General features: G+C 43.3%; 1 protein-coding gene across 5 annotated transcripts in view; it reads right to left on the bottom strand.

The window, feature by feature from the left end:
* Window positions 1-15731, bottom strand: part of LOC128695351 (moesin/ezrin/radixin homolog 1) — a 78675-nt gene extending 62944 nt beyond the window's left edge. Inside the window, exons 1-2 of one of the 5 annotated variants that reach the window (XM_070095373.1) lie at window positions 15640-15731; window positions 15181-15237 (exon numbers count right to left, since the gene is read on the bottom strand). In XM_070095373.1, the coding sequence (XP_069951474.1) occupies window positions 15181-15192 (12 nt within the window). In that variant the 5' untranslated portion in view covers window positions 15193-15237; window positions 15640-15731. Of the gene's footprint in view, window positions 1-15180; window positions 15238-15603 lie in introns of all 5 variants that reach the window. The other 4 variants (XM_070095376.1, XM_070095372.1, XM_070095377.1 and 1 more) reach the window with 4 other exon arrangements.
* Window positions 15732-17507: the final 1776 nt, after the last annotated feature.

The following is a 17507-nucleotide window of genomic DNA, read 5'->3' on the forward strand; positions in this document are numbered from 1 at the left end:
ATCTTTTTATCCTCATAACCTTACTCTTTCCTGTATTCACCTTTAATTTTCTTCTATTGCACACTCTACCAAATTCATCCACCAATCTCTGCAACTTCTCTTCAGAATCTCCCAAGAGCACAGTGTCATCAGCAAAGAGCAGCTATGACAACTCCCACTTTGTGTGTGATTCTTTATCTTTTAACTCCATGCCTCTTGCCAAGACCCTCGCATTTACTTCTCTTACAACCCCATCTATAAATATATTAAACAACCACAGTGACATCACACATCCTTGTCTAAGGCCTACTTTTACTGGGAAAAAATTTCCCTCTTTCCTACATACTCTAACTTGAGCCTCACTATCCTCGTAAAAACTCTTCACTGCTTTTAGTAACCTACCTCCTACACCATACACTTGCAACATCTGCCACATTGCCCCCCCTATCCACCCTGTCATATGCCTTTTCCAAATCCATAAATGCCACAAAGACCTCTTTAGCCTTATCTAAATACTGTTCACTTATATGTTTCACTGTAAACACCTGGTCCACACACCCCCTACCTTTCCTAAAGCCTCCTTGTTCATCTGCTATCCTATTCTCCGTCTTACTCTTAATTCTTTCAATTATAACTCTACCATACACTTTACCAGGTATACTCAGCAGACTTATCCCCCTATAATTTTTGCACTCTCTTTTATCCCCTTTGCCTTTATACAAAGGAACTATGCATGCTCTCTGCCAATCCCTAGGTACCTTACCCTCTTCCATACATTTATTAAATAATTGCACCAACCACTCCAAAACTATATCCCCACCTGCTTTTAACATTTCTATCTTTATCCCATCAATCCCGGCTGCCTTACCCCCTTTCATTTTACCTACTGCCTCACGAACTTCCCCCACACTCACAACTGGTTCTTCCTCACTCCTACAAGATGTTATTCCTCCTTGCCCTATACACGAAATCACAGCTTCCCTATCTTCATCAACATTTAACAATTCCTCAAAATATTCCCTCCATCTTCCCAATACCTCTAACTCTCCATTTAATAACTCTCCTCTCCTATTTTTAACTGACAAATCCATTTCTTCTCTAGGCTTTCTTAACTTGTTAATCTCACTCCAAAACTTTTTCTTATTTTCAACAAAATTTGTTGATAACATCTCACCCACTCTCTCATATGCTCTCTTTTTACATTGCTTCACCACTCTCTTAACCTCTCTCTTTTTCTCCATATACTCTTCCCTCCTTGCATCACTTCTACTTTGTAAAAACTTCTCATATGCTAACTTTTTCTCCCTTACTACTCTCTTTACATCATCATTCCACCAATCGCTCCTCTTCCCTCCTGTAACCACAAACTTCTGCTGAACACTCTAACACTACATTTTTAAACCTACCCCATACCTCTTCGACCCCATTGCCTATGCTCTCATTAGCCCATCTATCCTCCAATAGCTGTTTATATCTTACCCTAACTGCCTCCTCTTTTAGTTTATAAACCTTCACCTCTCTCTTCCCTGATGCTTCTATTCTCCTTGTATCCCATCTACCTTTTACTCTCAGTGTAGCTACAACTAGAAAGTGATCTGATATATCTGTGGCCCCTCTATAAACATGTACATCCTGAAGTCTACTCAACAGTCTTTTATCTACCAATACATAATCCAACAAACTACTGTCATTTCGCCCTACATCATATCTTGTAAACTTATTTATCCTCTTTTTCTTAAAATATGTATTACCTATAACTAAACCCCTTTCTATACAAAGTTCAATCAAAGGGCTCCCATTATCATTTACACCTGGCACCCCAAACTTACCTACCACACCCTCTCTAAAAGTTTCTCCTACTTTAGCATTCAGGTCCCTTACCACAATTACTCTCTCACTTCGTTCAAAGGCTCCTATACATTCACTTAACATCTCCCAAAATCTCTCTCTCTCTCCTCTGCATTCCTCTCTTCTCCAGGTGCATACACGCTTATTATGACCCACTTCTTGCATCCAACCTTTACTTTAATCCACATAATTCTTGAATTTACACATTCATATTCTCTTTTCTCCTTCCATAACTGATCATTTAACATTACTGCTACCCCTTCCTTTGCTCTAACTCTCTCAAATACTCCAGATTTAATCCCATTTATTTCCCCCCCCATAATAATATATATATATATATATATATATATATATATATATATATATATATATATATATATATATATATCTTCAGTATTCCCCTAGTCAGTTTCACATACTCCTCTAATGCTGGAGGGTCAAGGTACAATATTTACTCTCCCCCCCCTCACTCACTCATTCCCATTCACCCCCACTACCCATTTTTCTGCTGCTCACCCTGACCTTTTATTCGGCTGCTCACTCCAATCCAGAGCCTATCTATAGGGTAATCTGGGGATCAACGCCCCCGCAGCCCGGTCCATGACCAGGCCTCCTGGTGGATCAGGGCCTGATCAACGAGGCTGTTACTACTGGCAGCACATAGTCCAATGTACGAACCACAGCCCGACTGATCTGGCACTGACTTTAGGTATCTGTCCAGTTCCCTCTTGAAGACAACCAGGGGTCTATCGGTAATTCCCTTTATGGTTGGTGGGAAGCTGTTGAACAGTCTCGGGCCCTGGACACTTTTTGTGTTTTCTCTTAGTGTACTAATGGTGCCCCTACTTTTCACTGGGGATATGTTGCATCGCCTGCCAAGTCTCTTGCTTTCGTAGGGAGTGATTTCCGTGTGCAGATTAGGGATCAGTCCCTCCAGGATCGATGTGCAGGTAAACAGTGAACATGCAGTGATTAGATAGTGGAAAAGGATAAACCACCACCAAATCCTCTCGCCATCCTCCCTCTCTGACACCCCAACCAGCGGGGATGTTCCCCACCCCCTCCTGACACCCATACCCTGACTACCAAACTACCTTTCATCACCGAAACCCAGTCACCACCACTACATGTAACTGCTCAGAAGATAAACAGCAGTGATCATGACAGAAATAAGATGCTGTGGGATGTATGACATATGATGTCATACATCATAAAAGTTTTTTTTAATGTGTAATAAGTCCCCATACTAATTACATCCCACATATCCATGCATTGACCACATAACACCACACCTGAGTGCAGAGCTGAAAGGTAAAGTGAAGCCCAGGATATGATGAATAGCAGTGATCATGGCAGGAATCAGATGCTGTAGGATGTATGATATATGATGTTATACAACACAAAAGTTTTTAGTGTGTAGTAAGTCTCCATACTAATTACATCCCACATACCCATGCATTGATCTATAACACCCACACCTGCATGCAGAGCTGAAAGGTAAAGTGAAGATCAGGTTCTTGTGGTACCCAGTTGCAAATAGGATACAAGCAGGATGGCAGTACAGTATACCTGTGGGACATGTGAAAAGGCTCTTAGGAAAAAATCTAGAACCACATGCAACCTTTGCTTTTCAAAACATCATGTTACCTGTGCAAGAATAAACACTGCAACCAAAAATGACATCTATCTAGATAGGTGTTTCTGGATCTGCAACAGGGATGTGGAACTATGGACAGATAACAGGAAAGCACTCAGGTTAATAAACAATAAACACAAAAAAAGGAGGAACTATTGAATAGTCTACCTGGAATATACAGATCATGGGAAGATAGGAGAGGAGTAAAGTAACACACAGAATGCCCAGTCTACAACAACTGACCCAAAAATAAGCAGATACACACTGGAAAAAAAACAGGAAACAAAAACAACAGCCAGCTCAGTCCCCAGCCCTAGGGCTGACCCAGCCCTAGCCCCCAGTCATTGTGAAAATCCGGATTCAGTTAAAGACTCCTCCACAGCCACCAACGCCATAGCCCCTAGTACAGACGTAGTAGAGGAGCCCCTCTTCTGGGGTAGATTCTTCTGCAGCCATCACAGTCATAGCCTCTAGTACAGATGTAGTTGAGAGTCTTCTTCCAGGAAAAATGTTGGTGTCATGACAACAGATGGTGGTGTCTCTGGTTGGGCTATGGAGGACTGTAGTGCAGCTCTAGGGCAGGCACAGATTAGGAATACATCCTGCACAAATTGTATCCAGCCAAAAACAAAATGGTACAAATTCTATGTTTGGAGCATCTGTAAACACGGAATATCAGGAAAAATGAATGGGGCGTGCAACTTTGAGCATCCCAAAAAATGCCGTGACCTCCTGTCTAAGGGAGTGTGTCGTTCTACCTCTTGCAAATACTTCCACCCTGAGATGTGTCAGTCTTCAGTCCTTGAAAAACAATGTTACAATACCAATTGCACTGCATACCATCTAAAAGGGACCAGGAGGCACACACCCTGTACAACACATCATAGTAGTTATGGTAGCTATGACAACACCCCAAGAGATTTTTTAGTGGTAAGAAACGAAGAAAGAAAATGGAAAGAGATAACCAAATTAGTCCACCACCTTGGAGCCTTGCTGGATTGGAGGCACAGCCAGTGGCCCCCTCCGGGCTCACGGCTACTAAGCCAACAACAAAATCCCCCCAACAAACATGCAACACAACCTCATTTATATTTGCTAATATACAGGACCTTAAGCCATCCACCAACAACAAAATACCTTTCATTAGTGGACTTCTAGGGGAGTTAAATGCACTGTTTGCAGCCTTCACAGAGACCCACGCAAAAGATTACTTTGACAGTGAAATATGGATACCTGGATACAACCTTTTCAGATGCGACAGAAAGAACAGGCAATGGGGGGGGGGGGAGGTTATGTTAGAGAGTCTCATTTGCACAGAGATACTGAACACCACAAATGTAGTTGAAGTTCTGACAAAAATCGAGAACCAAAACTGAGTCACTGTACTTGTATATAAGCCACCGGATGCAACTTCCCAACAGTTCAAAGAACTGTCAAAAATTTAATCCTGTCTGGATAACTTTCCAGCCCCATCCCCAAACATCTTGCTGCTTGGCGACTTCAATCTAAGACACACAAAATGGAAGAATATAGCAAATAATGTTGTAGCAGAAACAATACCTGGAGGTAGCTCAAATGAAAAGTCACACACACAGGAGCTGCTGAATTTCTGCAGCAAACACACCCTAAGTCAGCAGATAGTGGAGCCAACAAGACTGGAGAACACACTGGACCTTATTTTCACAAATAATGAGGACCTGGTAAGGAATATAGTAATACCAAAAACAACAAATTCTGATCACAATCTAATCGAAGTCCAAACTTGCAAGCACAGGAGTCCTGATCGGCAAGATGCATACAGCTATGAGGGTACCTATACCAAATTCAACTTCAACAACAAGATCATCTGGGATCAGGTAAACTATGCCCTAAATGAAACATGCTGGGAGGATATCTTAAATTACATGGACCCTAACCAATGCCTCGAAAAGATCACCCTCCTGGTAGCTTAAGTATGTTCAAGGTATATTCCTCTAAGACAAAAGAAAAGAAGTAAACTGGAGAGAGAAAGATGCTCCCTCTACAGAAGATGAAGAATCATTGAGCTCCTAAAGAATGCCAGATTATCTGATACACAGAAGGAAGTGCTAACCAGGGAAGTGGAAAATACTGAGCTCAAGTTAAAGGACTCATACAGGATCCAGAAAAGACAAGAGGAGCTAAAAGCGATTAATAAAACTGAAAGAAATTTTAAATATTTTTTTTCATATGCCAAAAACAAGTAAAAAACCACTTCAAGTATAGGGCCCCTGCTCAGACAAGACGGATCCTACACAGACGACAACAAAGAAGTGAGCGAGATACTGAAATCGCAGTACGACTCAGTGTTCAGCGAGCTACTAACCAGTTTAAAGATAGACAATCAAAACAAATTTTTCATGAATGAGCCTCAAAACCCTGCCAATGTAGGCCAGATTTATGACATAACCCTAACTCCACTAGACTGAGAAAGCCATCGATGACATGCCCATGCACTCAGCCTCAGACTCGTGGAACTCGGTGTTCATTAAAAACTGCAAGAAATCCCTCTCACAGGCCCTAAGTATGCTATGGAGAAGGAGCTTAGACACAGGCGAGATTCCACAGTCACTAAAAACAACAGATATAGCCCCACTCCATAAAGGTAGCAGCAAAGCAGTAGCTAAGAACTATAGACCAATAGCTTTAACATCCCACATCATAAAAATCTTTGAAAGTTCTAAGAAGCAGGATAGCAAACCACCTGGACTCCAAAAATTGCACAACCCAGGGCAACATGGTTTCAGAGCAGGTCGCTCCTGCCTTTCGCAACTGCTAGACCACTATGATATGGTTCTAGATGCACTGGAAAACAATCAGAATGCAGATGTAGTATACACAGACTTTGCAAAAGCCTTTGACAAGTGCAACCATGGTGTAACAGCACACAAAATGCATGCTAAAGGGATAACCGGCAAAGTAGGCAGATAGATTTTCAACTTTCTAACCAATTGCACACAAAGAGTAGTGGTAAACAGTTAAATCAGATGCTGCCATAGTGAAGAGCTCTGTCCCACAAGGCACAGTACTTGCACCTATCCTGTTCCTTATTCTCATATCAGACATAGACAGATGTAAACCACAGCACTGTATCATCTATTGCAGACGATACTAGGATCTGCACGAGTATCATCCATTGAAGACACGGCAAAGCTCCAAGAAGATATAAACCAAGTTTTCCAATGGGCAACAGAGAACAATATGAAGTTCAATGAAGACAAATTCCAACTACTCCGTTATAGAAGACTGGAGGAAATAATAACTAGGACTGAGTATACTACAAACTCCAATCACACAACAGAGCAGAAAAGTAATGTGAAGGACCTGGGTGCGGTAATGTCCACAGACCTCGCCTTCAAGGACCACAACAATGCCACTATCGCACCTGCTAGGAAACTGATAAGATGGATAATGAGAACATTCAGGACAAGAGATGCTAAGCAATGATGATCCTTTTTGAATCACTTACGTATTCTCTCCAGGCTGGAATACTGCTGTACATTAACATCCCCATTCAAGGCAGGTGAAATTGCAGAACTAGAGAATGTACAGAGAACCTTTACTGCACGTTTAAGTTCCATCAAACACCTTAACTACTGGGAGCGCCTGTAAGCACTTGACTTGTACTCACTAGAGCGCAGGCGAGAGATACATCATAATCTACACCTGAAAGATTCTGGAGGGACTGGTCCCTAATATGCACACAGCAATCACTCCATACGAAAGCACAAGACTTGGCAGGCGATGCAACATACCCCCAGTTTAAAGTAGGGGCATCACTGGTACACCAAGAGAAAATGCAATAAGTGTCCAGGGTCCAAGACTGTTCAACAGCCTCCCACCAGCAATAAGGGGCATTACGGGAAGACCCCTGGTTGTCTTCAAGTGGGAGCTGGACAGATACCTAAAGACGGTGCTGGATCAGCCGGACTGTGGTTCGTACGTTGGATTGCGTGCGGCCAGCAGTAACAGCCTCGTTGATCAGGCCCTGATCCACCGGGAGGCCTGGTCGTGGACCGGGCCACGGGGGCGTTTATCCCCGGAATGCCCTCCAGGTAATCTCTCTTGCCAGCATTCCAGTGAGGAGTACAAGTCAAGTGCTTCGAAGCATTCCCAGTAGTTAAGGTGTTTGATGGAACTTATATGTGCAGTAACGGTTCTCTGTACATTTTCTAGATCTGCCTCTACCCTACCCTTTGTTCTTCTACTCATCCCACCCATCCACTATACTGTATACTATTTGCATTACAGAATTCTATAAAAGATCCATTTTCTTTTATGTCCTGATTACCTACAGTGCCATATATTTCAATATAAAATGCACTTTTCCATAGACGTTTCTGTAACCCCCCCCCTCCCCCAAAAAAAGCCCCTATGGCCGGTAAAGGTTGAAAGAAAATGGCACGTTTCCCCAACAGCCTATCAGGTACAGCTGCTACTCACCTGACAGCAACACTAGTCAAGGATAATTTAATTCCTAAACCAGAGTATCACAAGCTATCAGAATACTTGGAAAAAAAGAGCTTAGAACTAAAAAAAAAAAAAAAAAAAAAAAAAAAAAAACTGGAGACAGCTCCTGTGGAAAATTACATTCATCTGAATGTATCATTATATACATAACAGTAAATGAACATTGATAATTATTATTTATCAGTTAGACAAGTAGGAATTTGGGACACCTAGGTCACAAAAAATGTCCCCCTTCGATACCTACCACTGTCATATCCACAAGTTGCTCTGGACCTATTAATTAAATGAAATACACATCACCAGGAATGCTGGTAAATATATAAATTTGTGGACTGTATATTAAATTAAAAAATGATTATATATAAATACACATACATTTACATAACAGAAGGAAAATATCTTAATATCACTCACCAATTTAACTGGAGATTGTATCATACTCAGAAAACCTCACTGTCTATACATGAAAATAACAACTGGCCAGAGTTATAACATAACAGACTTATCTGAGGTTCCTGGAGCTGTCCTGTCCTGTCGCCTGATATCTCAAGTTATGCAGGAATGCACATCCAACAATTTCGCCTCCTATTTGAGAGGTGTCAGCCCAATTTTAACCTCTAGAGCACGAAAAATTCTTCCTATTACACTAACGTTTACTTGGCTCATTCAAACCAAAATGGCGACTCTCCTCTTTTTAAAAATACTTTTATTAAATACAATATAGGGCATCTATTTACCTATAAATTACCGTATTTCCGGAAAATATACAGTATTTTCCACAGCTCCTCTGGACAAATTCAGCAGAAGAGCCCTGACAAAAATTACAGGCCACTCGCACTAACGTGTCACACAAATATGTGTGGGTGGTAGGCTGACATATACAAAATATCCCACTACCACCATGTAGTGGCATAAAAAAGATTGAAGTGTAAAACAGACTCAGTGGAAAGCAGAGGAGCCACTGGTATTATAGAGCACTACATCAACATCCGTGAGCCTTGGCTTTTCAACCTAATGTAGGTTATATTACACAAAGCCCCATGCCCACAATGCACACACACAAATTGCACCAAACACACAAACAACACCCCAAACACACGCACACTGCACCACACACTAGTAGTGACTAGCGAAGAGGCGGGGTCAAGAGCTGTGAATCGATCCCTGCAACCACAAATAGGCGAGTACACACACACTGCCTCCCCATCCCCCAAAAACACACACACACACACACACACACACACACACACACACACAGTAGTAGTTTCGCCGGTGTTGTCCCGACCGGGTCTTTTCCAAGTTGGTGAGCTGACCATACCACACACAAAAGCACATCACAAACAACGCATCATACACTAAACACGCACCCCACACAACACAAGATCAAGAAAGTTTAGGTAAGGCCCTTGTGGGGTGTGCGGGGATGTGGTGATTGGGGAAGAATAGGTTGGTGAGAGGAAGTTTTGAGTGAAAAAAAAAAATACGCCAAGTGTTTACTGGTATGTGTTTACGAGTTTCGAGTCTTCCTACTCCCGGAGCCCGGCCACAGGCCAGGCTCGTCTGGTGCTAGCCTGGTCAATCAGATTGTTGCTGCTGGAGGCCCGCTGCCCCACATAGCCATCACATCCCGGTTGATCTGGTACCTGGTGAAGATACTTGTCCAGTTTTCTCTTGAAAACTTCTACACGTGCTCCAGTAGTGCATTTGATATCTTCTGTTAAGATGTTGAATAATCTGGGGCCACGAATGTTGATACTGTGTCCACTGCACCCCTGCTTTTCACTGGGTTTTTCTTGCGCTTCCTCCCATATCTCTCGCTTCAGTATGTTGTTATGGCTGTATGCGTTTAATTAATGCTATTTCTTGTGAAAGTGAATGACATGAGGTTAGAGATAGGGAAAGTGGGGAGATGGATCTTCAACTTCCTAACAAATCGAACACAAATAGTAGTGGTCAACAGTTAAATCGGAGGCTGCCAAAGTGAAGAGCTCTGTTCCACAAGGCACAGTACTCGCCCCCATCTTATTCCTTATCCTCATATCAGACATAGACAGAGATATACATCATAGCACCGTATCATCCTTTGCGGATGATACTAGGATCTTCATGAGGCTGTCATCTGCTGAGGACGCGGTTAACCTCCAAGAAAATATTAACAAAGTTTTCGAGTGGGCAACGGTAAACAATATGATGTTCAATGAGGACAAATTCCAACTACTCCGTTATGGAAAACTAGGAGATAATAACTAGAACCGAGTATACAACAGACTCTGGCCATACAATAGAGCGGAAAAATAATGTAAGGGACCTGGGAGTAGTAATGTCTGAGGTTCTCACCTTCAAGGATCACAACAGTGCCACGATCGCACGTGCAAAGAAAATGATAGGACGGATAATGAGAACGTTCAAAACGAGAGATGCCAAGCCAATGATGATCCTTTTCAAATCACTTGTTCTCTCTAGGCTGGAATACTGCTGTACATTAACATCTCCATTCAAAGCAGGTGAAATCGCAGATCTAGAGAGTGTACAGAGATCCTTTACAGCACGTATAAGTTCTGTCAAGCACCTTAACTACTGGAAACACTTGGAAGCACTTGACTTGTACTCGTTGGAACGCAGGAGGATGAGATATATCATACTCTACACTTGGAAGGAATGGTCCCAAATCTGCACACAGAAATCACTCCCTACGAAAGTAAAAGACTGGGCAGGCGATGCAAAGTGCCCCCAATAAAAAGTAGGGGTGCCATTGGTACACTAAGGGAAAACACCATAAGTGTCCGGGGCCCAAGACTGTTCAACAGCCTCCCATCAAGCATTAGGGGAATTACCAATAAACACCTGGCTGCATCAAGAGAGAGTTGGACATATACCTAAAGTCAGTGCCGGATCAGCCGGGCTGTGGCTCGTACGTTAGACTGCGTGCGGCCAGCAGTAACAGCCTAGTTGATCAGGCCCTGATCCATCGGGAGGCCTGGTCATGGACCGGGCCGCGGGGGCGTTGATCCCCGGAATAACCTCCAGGTATCCCTGTGCGCAGATGACATAAAACTAACGAGAATACAAACAAACGTGAACCAGGCAAGGCTACCTGGAGGGTATTCCGGGGATCAACGCCCCCGCGGCCCGGTCCATGGCCAGGCCTCCCGGTGGATCAGGACCTGATCAACCAGGCTGTTACTTCTGGCCGCATGCAATCCAATGTACGAACCACAACCCGGCTGATCCGGGACCGTCTTTAGGTATCTGTCCAACTCCCTCTTGAAGACAACCAGGGGTCTACCAGTAATGCCCCTTATTGCTGGTGGGAGGCTGTTGAACAGTCTTGCGCCCTGGACACTTATTGCGTTTTCTCTTAATGTACCAGTGACGCCCCTACTTTTCATTGGGGATATGTTGTATCGCCTGCCAAGGCTGTTGCTTTCGTATGGAGTGATTTGTGTGCATATTAGGGACCAATCCCTCCAGAATCTTCCAGTGTAGATTATATACATCTCTCACCTGCGCTCCAGTGAGTAAACGTCAAGTGCTTCCAGGCGTTCCCAGTAGTTAAGGTGTTTGATGGAACTTATACGTGCAGTAAAGGTTTCTCTCTACATTCTACAAATGCAACTTAACAGGCTGCAGGTCTGGTCTGACTAATGACTCCTGGAGTTTAACTTCAGTAAGTGCAAAGTTATTTTGTTTGGGGAGGGGGCAAAGACCACCACAGACGGAACATAGGTTTGGGATGGGGGGGGGGAGAGGTTGCAAATCTCACTCAGGGACCCTGGGTAGATTATACCTGAGGCTCACGCCAACCACATAACTGCTGCAGCAAACGCGCATCTAGCTTTTAGAAGTCATTCACATTTTACGCAGTGTAAGTCAGGCCCATAATAGAATATGTAGCAGCAGCATGGAAACCACACCTGGTCAGGCATGTCATGGTGGCCCGGTGGCTAAAGCTCCCGCTTCACACGGAGGGTCCGGGTTCGATTCCCGGCGGGTGCAAACATTTCGACGTTTCTTTACACCTGTTGTTGTCCTGTTCACCTAGCAGCAAATAGGTACCTGGGTGTTAGTCGACTGGTGTGGGTCGCATCCTGGGGGACAAGATTGAGGACCCCAATGGAAATAGGTTAGTCCTCGATGACGCACTGACTTTCTTGGGTTATCCTGGGTTAAAAATTCGAACGAAATCTTATCTTGAAACTGGAGGAAGTGCAGAGATTTCAAGGACTCTAATCCTAGAGTTAAGGGGTGTCCCATGAGGGGAGGCAAAGAAGTTTTATCATCCGTAGTCCTGGAGGACAGGACTAGGGGTGATATAAGAACATAAGAACGAAGAAACACTGCAACAGGCCTACTGGCCCAGGCGAGGCAGGTCCAAGTCTCCCACGGGCTTAAGCCAATGCACCCAATCTAGTCAGGTCAGGTCACATTGACTGAAGGGAGGAACACGGCAACCGACCTGGAAGCACAAGCTAATCAGATCCAACTCTCACCCACCCACACCCAGAGTGAATAGGGGAAGACTGACAGAAACGGGAAACAGATTATTATTATAATCAAGGGGGAAGCGCTAAACCCGGAGGATTATACAGCGCCTGGGGGGGGGATGTGGAAGGCATTCAGGCTTAATTCGGGGAACTGGAGCACAGATCCAATTCCCTAAATCAAGAGCCCCTCACCAACATCAAGGAACCTTCCTTGAGGGGGATGGGAAACAGAACACGAGGGCACAGATAAAAGTTGAAAACACAGAAGAGTCGTAGGGACGTTAATTAGCATTTCTTCAGCCGTCAGTCAGGAAGTGGAGCGACCTGGACAGTGAGCTGAAAGAGGCAGGATTCATACATAGCTTTGAGAAGAGGTACGCTAAAGCTCTTGATTCAGGATAGTGAGTCTAGTACCGACCAGTTAAGAGACGGGGCCAGGAGCTTAGACGCGATCCCTGCAATCACATATTGGCGCGTGTACACAAGTTATATGCATAAGAACATAAGAACGAAGGAACACTGCAGAAGGCCCACTGGCCCATGCGAGGCAGGTCCAAGTCTCCTACCGGCTTAAGCCAATGCACCCAACCTAGTCAGGTCAGGTCACATTGACTTAAGGGAGGAACACGGCAACCGACCTGTTAGCACAAGCTATCAGGTCTAACTCACACCCACCCACATCTACTCATGTATTTATCCAACCTATTTTTAAAGCTACACAACGTTCTGGCCTCTATAACGGTACTTGGGAGTCTGTTCCACTCATCCACAACTCTATTACCAAACCAGTACTTTCCTATATCCTTCCTGAATCTGAATTTTTCCAACTTAAAACCATTGCTGCGAGTCCTGTCTAGGCTAGATATTTTCAGCACACTATTTACATCCCCTTTATTTATTCCTGTCTTCCATTTATACACCTCAATCATATCCCCCCTAATTCTACGTCTTTCTAGAGAGTGCAGTTTCAGGGCCCTTAGTCTATCCTCATAGGGAAGGTTTCTGATACATGGGATCATCTTTGTCATCCTCCTTTGTACATTTTCCAGAGAATTTATATCCATTCTGTAATACGGTGACCAAAACTGTGCAGCATAATCTAAATGAGGCCTAACCAAGGATGTATAGAGTTGAAGAACAACCTGAGGACTCCTATTATTTATGCTTCTTGATATGAAGCCAAGGATTCTATTAGCTTTATTGCGAACACTTATGCACTGTTGTCTTGGTTTCAGATTACTGCTAACCAGAACTCCTAAATCTTTTTCGCAATCCGTAATATTAAGATCTACATTATTTAGTTTATATGTGGCATGGTTATTGTCCTGTCCAACATTTAGAACTTTGCATTTGTCTATATTAAACTGCATCTGCCACTTCTCCGACCACTGCATCAGTCTATTCAAATCTTCCTGGAGTGCTCGAATGTCCTCGTCAGAATGAATTCGACGGCCTATTTTGGTGTCATCGGCAAACTTGCCGATGTCGCTCTTTATGCCCTCATCTATGTCGTTTATGTAGATTGTGAACAGCAGGGGGCCCAACACTGACCCCTGTTCTCTAGCAAATTGTCAGTTCTACAATACTGAGGACAGAACTGTACAGCATAAACGAAATGAAATCCTACCAACATATGAAACTGTAGTATAATCTCAGGATTTTCTCTTCCTTTGGACATAAGCTAAATTATATTAGTCTCATGCAAACGCAAATGCACTATTGCCCTGGTTTTAGATTTGTTTACCTTATGTTTTTTTTCAGCATTTATATGTATTTCTTACATATGGAGGAGGGGCTCTTCCTTTAAAAAGTTAAAAAAGTTCATTAATGGGAATGGGTGGGTAAATGCGGAACATGGCTTGGAAGGGCAAGTAAACTTGCAACAATGCTGCACTTTCCCTCACTCACTGGACTAGTTTCCTAATAATTCGCTTCTTGGGGTAGTTAAAAGAAATCGATGTACTTATCTATAATAATTGAAAGTTTGTCAGGCTGATGCAGCAGCAATATTATTTTTATAATACCTGTATTTACGTGTTCGCACTAAACCCTTAAGTTATACAGCACCTAGGGGATGGGAGCCGTTATAAGGTTTGATACCTAGAAGGGAAGGGTTCAAATTCCTCGAACTAAGAACTCTTTACCAACATCACCCCTCAGGAAGGTTCCTTGATGTTGGTGAGGGGCTCTTGATTTAGGGAATTGGATCTGTGCTCCATTTCCCCGAATTAAGCCTGAATGCCTTCCACATCCCTCCCCCCCCAGGCGCTGTATAATCCTACGGGTTTAGCGCTTCCCCTTTATTATAATAATAATTTACCAACATCAAGGCCCTTTCTCCTTAAGGGGTACTCAGCCGCGTACGTGTCACAGCACAGTAATACAAGATAAGGTAAGATAAGATTTCGTTCGGATTTTTAACCCCGGAGGGTTAGCCACCCAGGATAACCCAAGAAAGTCAGTGCGTCATCGAGGACTGTCTAACTTATTTCCATTGGGGTCCTTAATCTTGTCCCCCAGGATGCGACCCACACCAGTCGACTAACACCTAGGTACCTATTTGCTGCTAGGTGAACAGGACAACAGGTGTAAGGAAACGTGTCGAAATGTTTCCACCCGCCGGGAATCGAACCCGGGCCGTCCGTGTGTGAAGCGGGAGCTTTAGCCACCAGGCCACCAATACAACTGCATGGTTTCGTTAGCAAATGTACAATTATATACATTATAAAATCTAATAACACTTACCAACTGCACCATCTTGAACTGCTTCTTAGACTGCGATTATTTAAATAATAGTAAATCCTGAAATGATAAATGAGAGTTGAGGCGTGGCAGGGTGAACACAGAGAGCCACCACACCACCCAGCGGGAAGACGGTTGGAACAGCCACGCCAGATGGCTGCCTACCCCACCAACCATCAACCTCCACACAACACAATACTACGTCTCTTTGTAACTATCAGTTACAAGCTTCGTATTCCACAATATAATTTACCATTCTAAGATTCTCACACTGAACACTAAATACACCCTGAAGTGAAGCACAAATCCACAATACTGCACTAGAGATTAACAAAAACTTTTATTAACAGATGTTTTCTTATTTAATATTTCAGTTTTTATAGCACGTGTAACAATAATTACGGAAAAAAAGCCAATTTATAACACTAAACAGTAAAGCAGAAAGTCTGAACGGGAACCAACAGCATACAACACTCGCGACTGACGCTAGTTCAAAAGTGGCGAGGGAGGTGGCTGGAGCCGGCCGGCTGCCCGCACCGCCCACGAGACCCCAAAACCCCCCCTTCCTCCTCTCTGACTACATGACGTAGACCAGTGTAGTGTTACCAGAATTCATTAATATAGAAATTGTTAGTCAACATACAATATCAAGCAATATTCCTAGAATGAAGTCGTTGTGACAGGAAAATCTATTTCTTTAATTAACAACATAAAAATAATAACAATATTGTCAGTGTAGGAAAAAGTAAATGTGAGTGGGCGAGTTGTGCGCAGTGATGGGGAGGAGGTGGGGGGAGAAGAGTGATGGAGGAGAAAGAGGGGGATGTGATGGGAGGGAGAAGAGCAAGTGGTGCAGGAGGTGAAAAAACTGAAGGATGATTGTCTAATTCTTAGAAGTGCGGATTAAGAAGGATGTAGAGGTGATCAGAGGCGATTTTTGTCTCTGGACTCATGAATGCATTGTTGTGGCTGTTCGTGACATTCATTCACAGGAATTAAACCAGGATATTTGCCGTTTGGATACCCGTGAATGTTTCATGTTAGGATACCCTATGTAGTGATCCTTGTTATTTGAATGGGGTAAAAATCTAGCTCTGGTAAGCCGCAAGATGTTTAACCAGTTAACGGGTCATCAGCAATCAGTTGCGTGTGTTGCTTCCTAACACTATAACAATGCATCTGAAGAACCCAAATTAAATCAAAACTTCCCGTCTTGCTGTGAGTCGAATGCATGTATATAAAACACCAGTTCCCTACTGGAAGCAATGAAACATCTTTTAAGAGAGAATTTGCACAGTAATATGATTTTTGTTACTGTCTATATCAGATATCGGGACGAATATCGTGCATTGGGGGGAGAGGGGGAACACAACTTTACACTGTAGCAGGCTAATTTCACCCTGTTTACAACTCTAAGGGTTCTAATTGTTAGCAAGTTAAATATCCATCTGCCCACCTTCACGGTTACTTCTTTGCACGCATTTTGTGTGCAACCCCATGGTCACACTTATCCAAGTCTTTTGCAAAGTCAGTGTATATCATATCTGCATTCTACTTGTATGTGCATCCAAGCCCATATCGTAATGGTCTAGCAATTACGAATGGCAGGAGCGACCTGTTCTAAACCCATGTTGACCCGAGTTGTGTAATTACCACAATTCCATGCGACTGGTAATCTTGCTTCAAAAATCTTGATAATTTGGAACATTGCAACAAATGGTCATATTTTTTTTTAGCAGCTGCTTTGCTAACACCCTTGTGGAGTGACTCCAGTGTCTAGGCTTCTCCGTAGAATATTTAAAGCACAAGATAAGGGTGTCTTGCAATTACTGATGATTATCGAGCCCCAAGAGTCTGGACCTGGGGCGGAGAGCATGGGCATACAATCAAATTAGAGATTGTGAAGATGTTTGCAGCCGATTAACGGCTCACTGAACACAGATATTTATAAAAAATATATGTACTACAGTCAGCAGCATACTCCAAATGGTGTAGGACCCTTCGGTTTTGCCAGTACCTAAGCACACACTGATATAGGAGAGCCAGTAAACCACTGTGGCAGAAGGCCACTATAGAGCACATCCCCCTGTTCATTACTCATAATCCCAACTAGACCATACTGCAAGCAGATAGAGCGGCACGCAAAGCATGGAGCTCTACAGGGAGCGCTGTGATCTAGTTTAGTAATTGAGAAAAATACTTTTCAGCAATCATTGCAAAAACCACCTCACCTTTCCTCTTAGACCCAAGAATCAAGTACTTGTATCTTGAAGCATGAACCGAATTATGCTCGAGGAAGCTATCCAAGGTCATTACCAGAGCCAGGCACT

The sequence above is a fragment of the Cherax quadricarinatus genome, chromosome 50, assembly GCF_038502225.1.
Source record: "Cherax quadricarinatus isolate ZL_2023a chromosome 50, ASM3850222v1, whole genome shotgun sequence".
NCBI lineage: Eukaryota > Metazoa > Arthropoda > Malacostraca > Decapoda > Parastacidae > Cherax > Cherax quadricarinatus.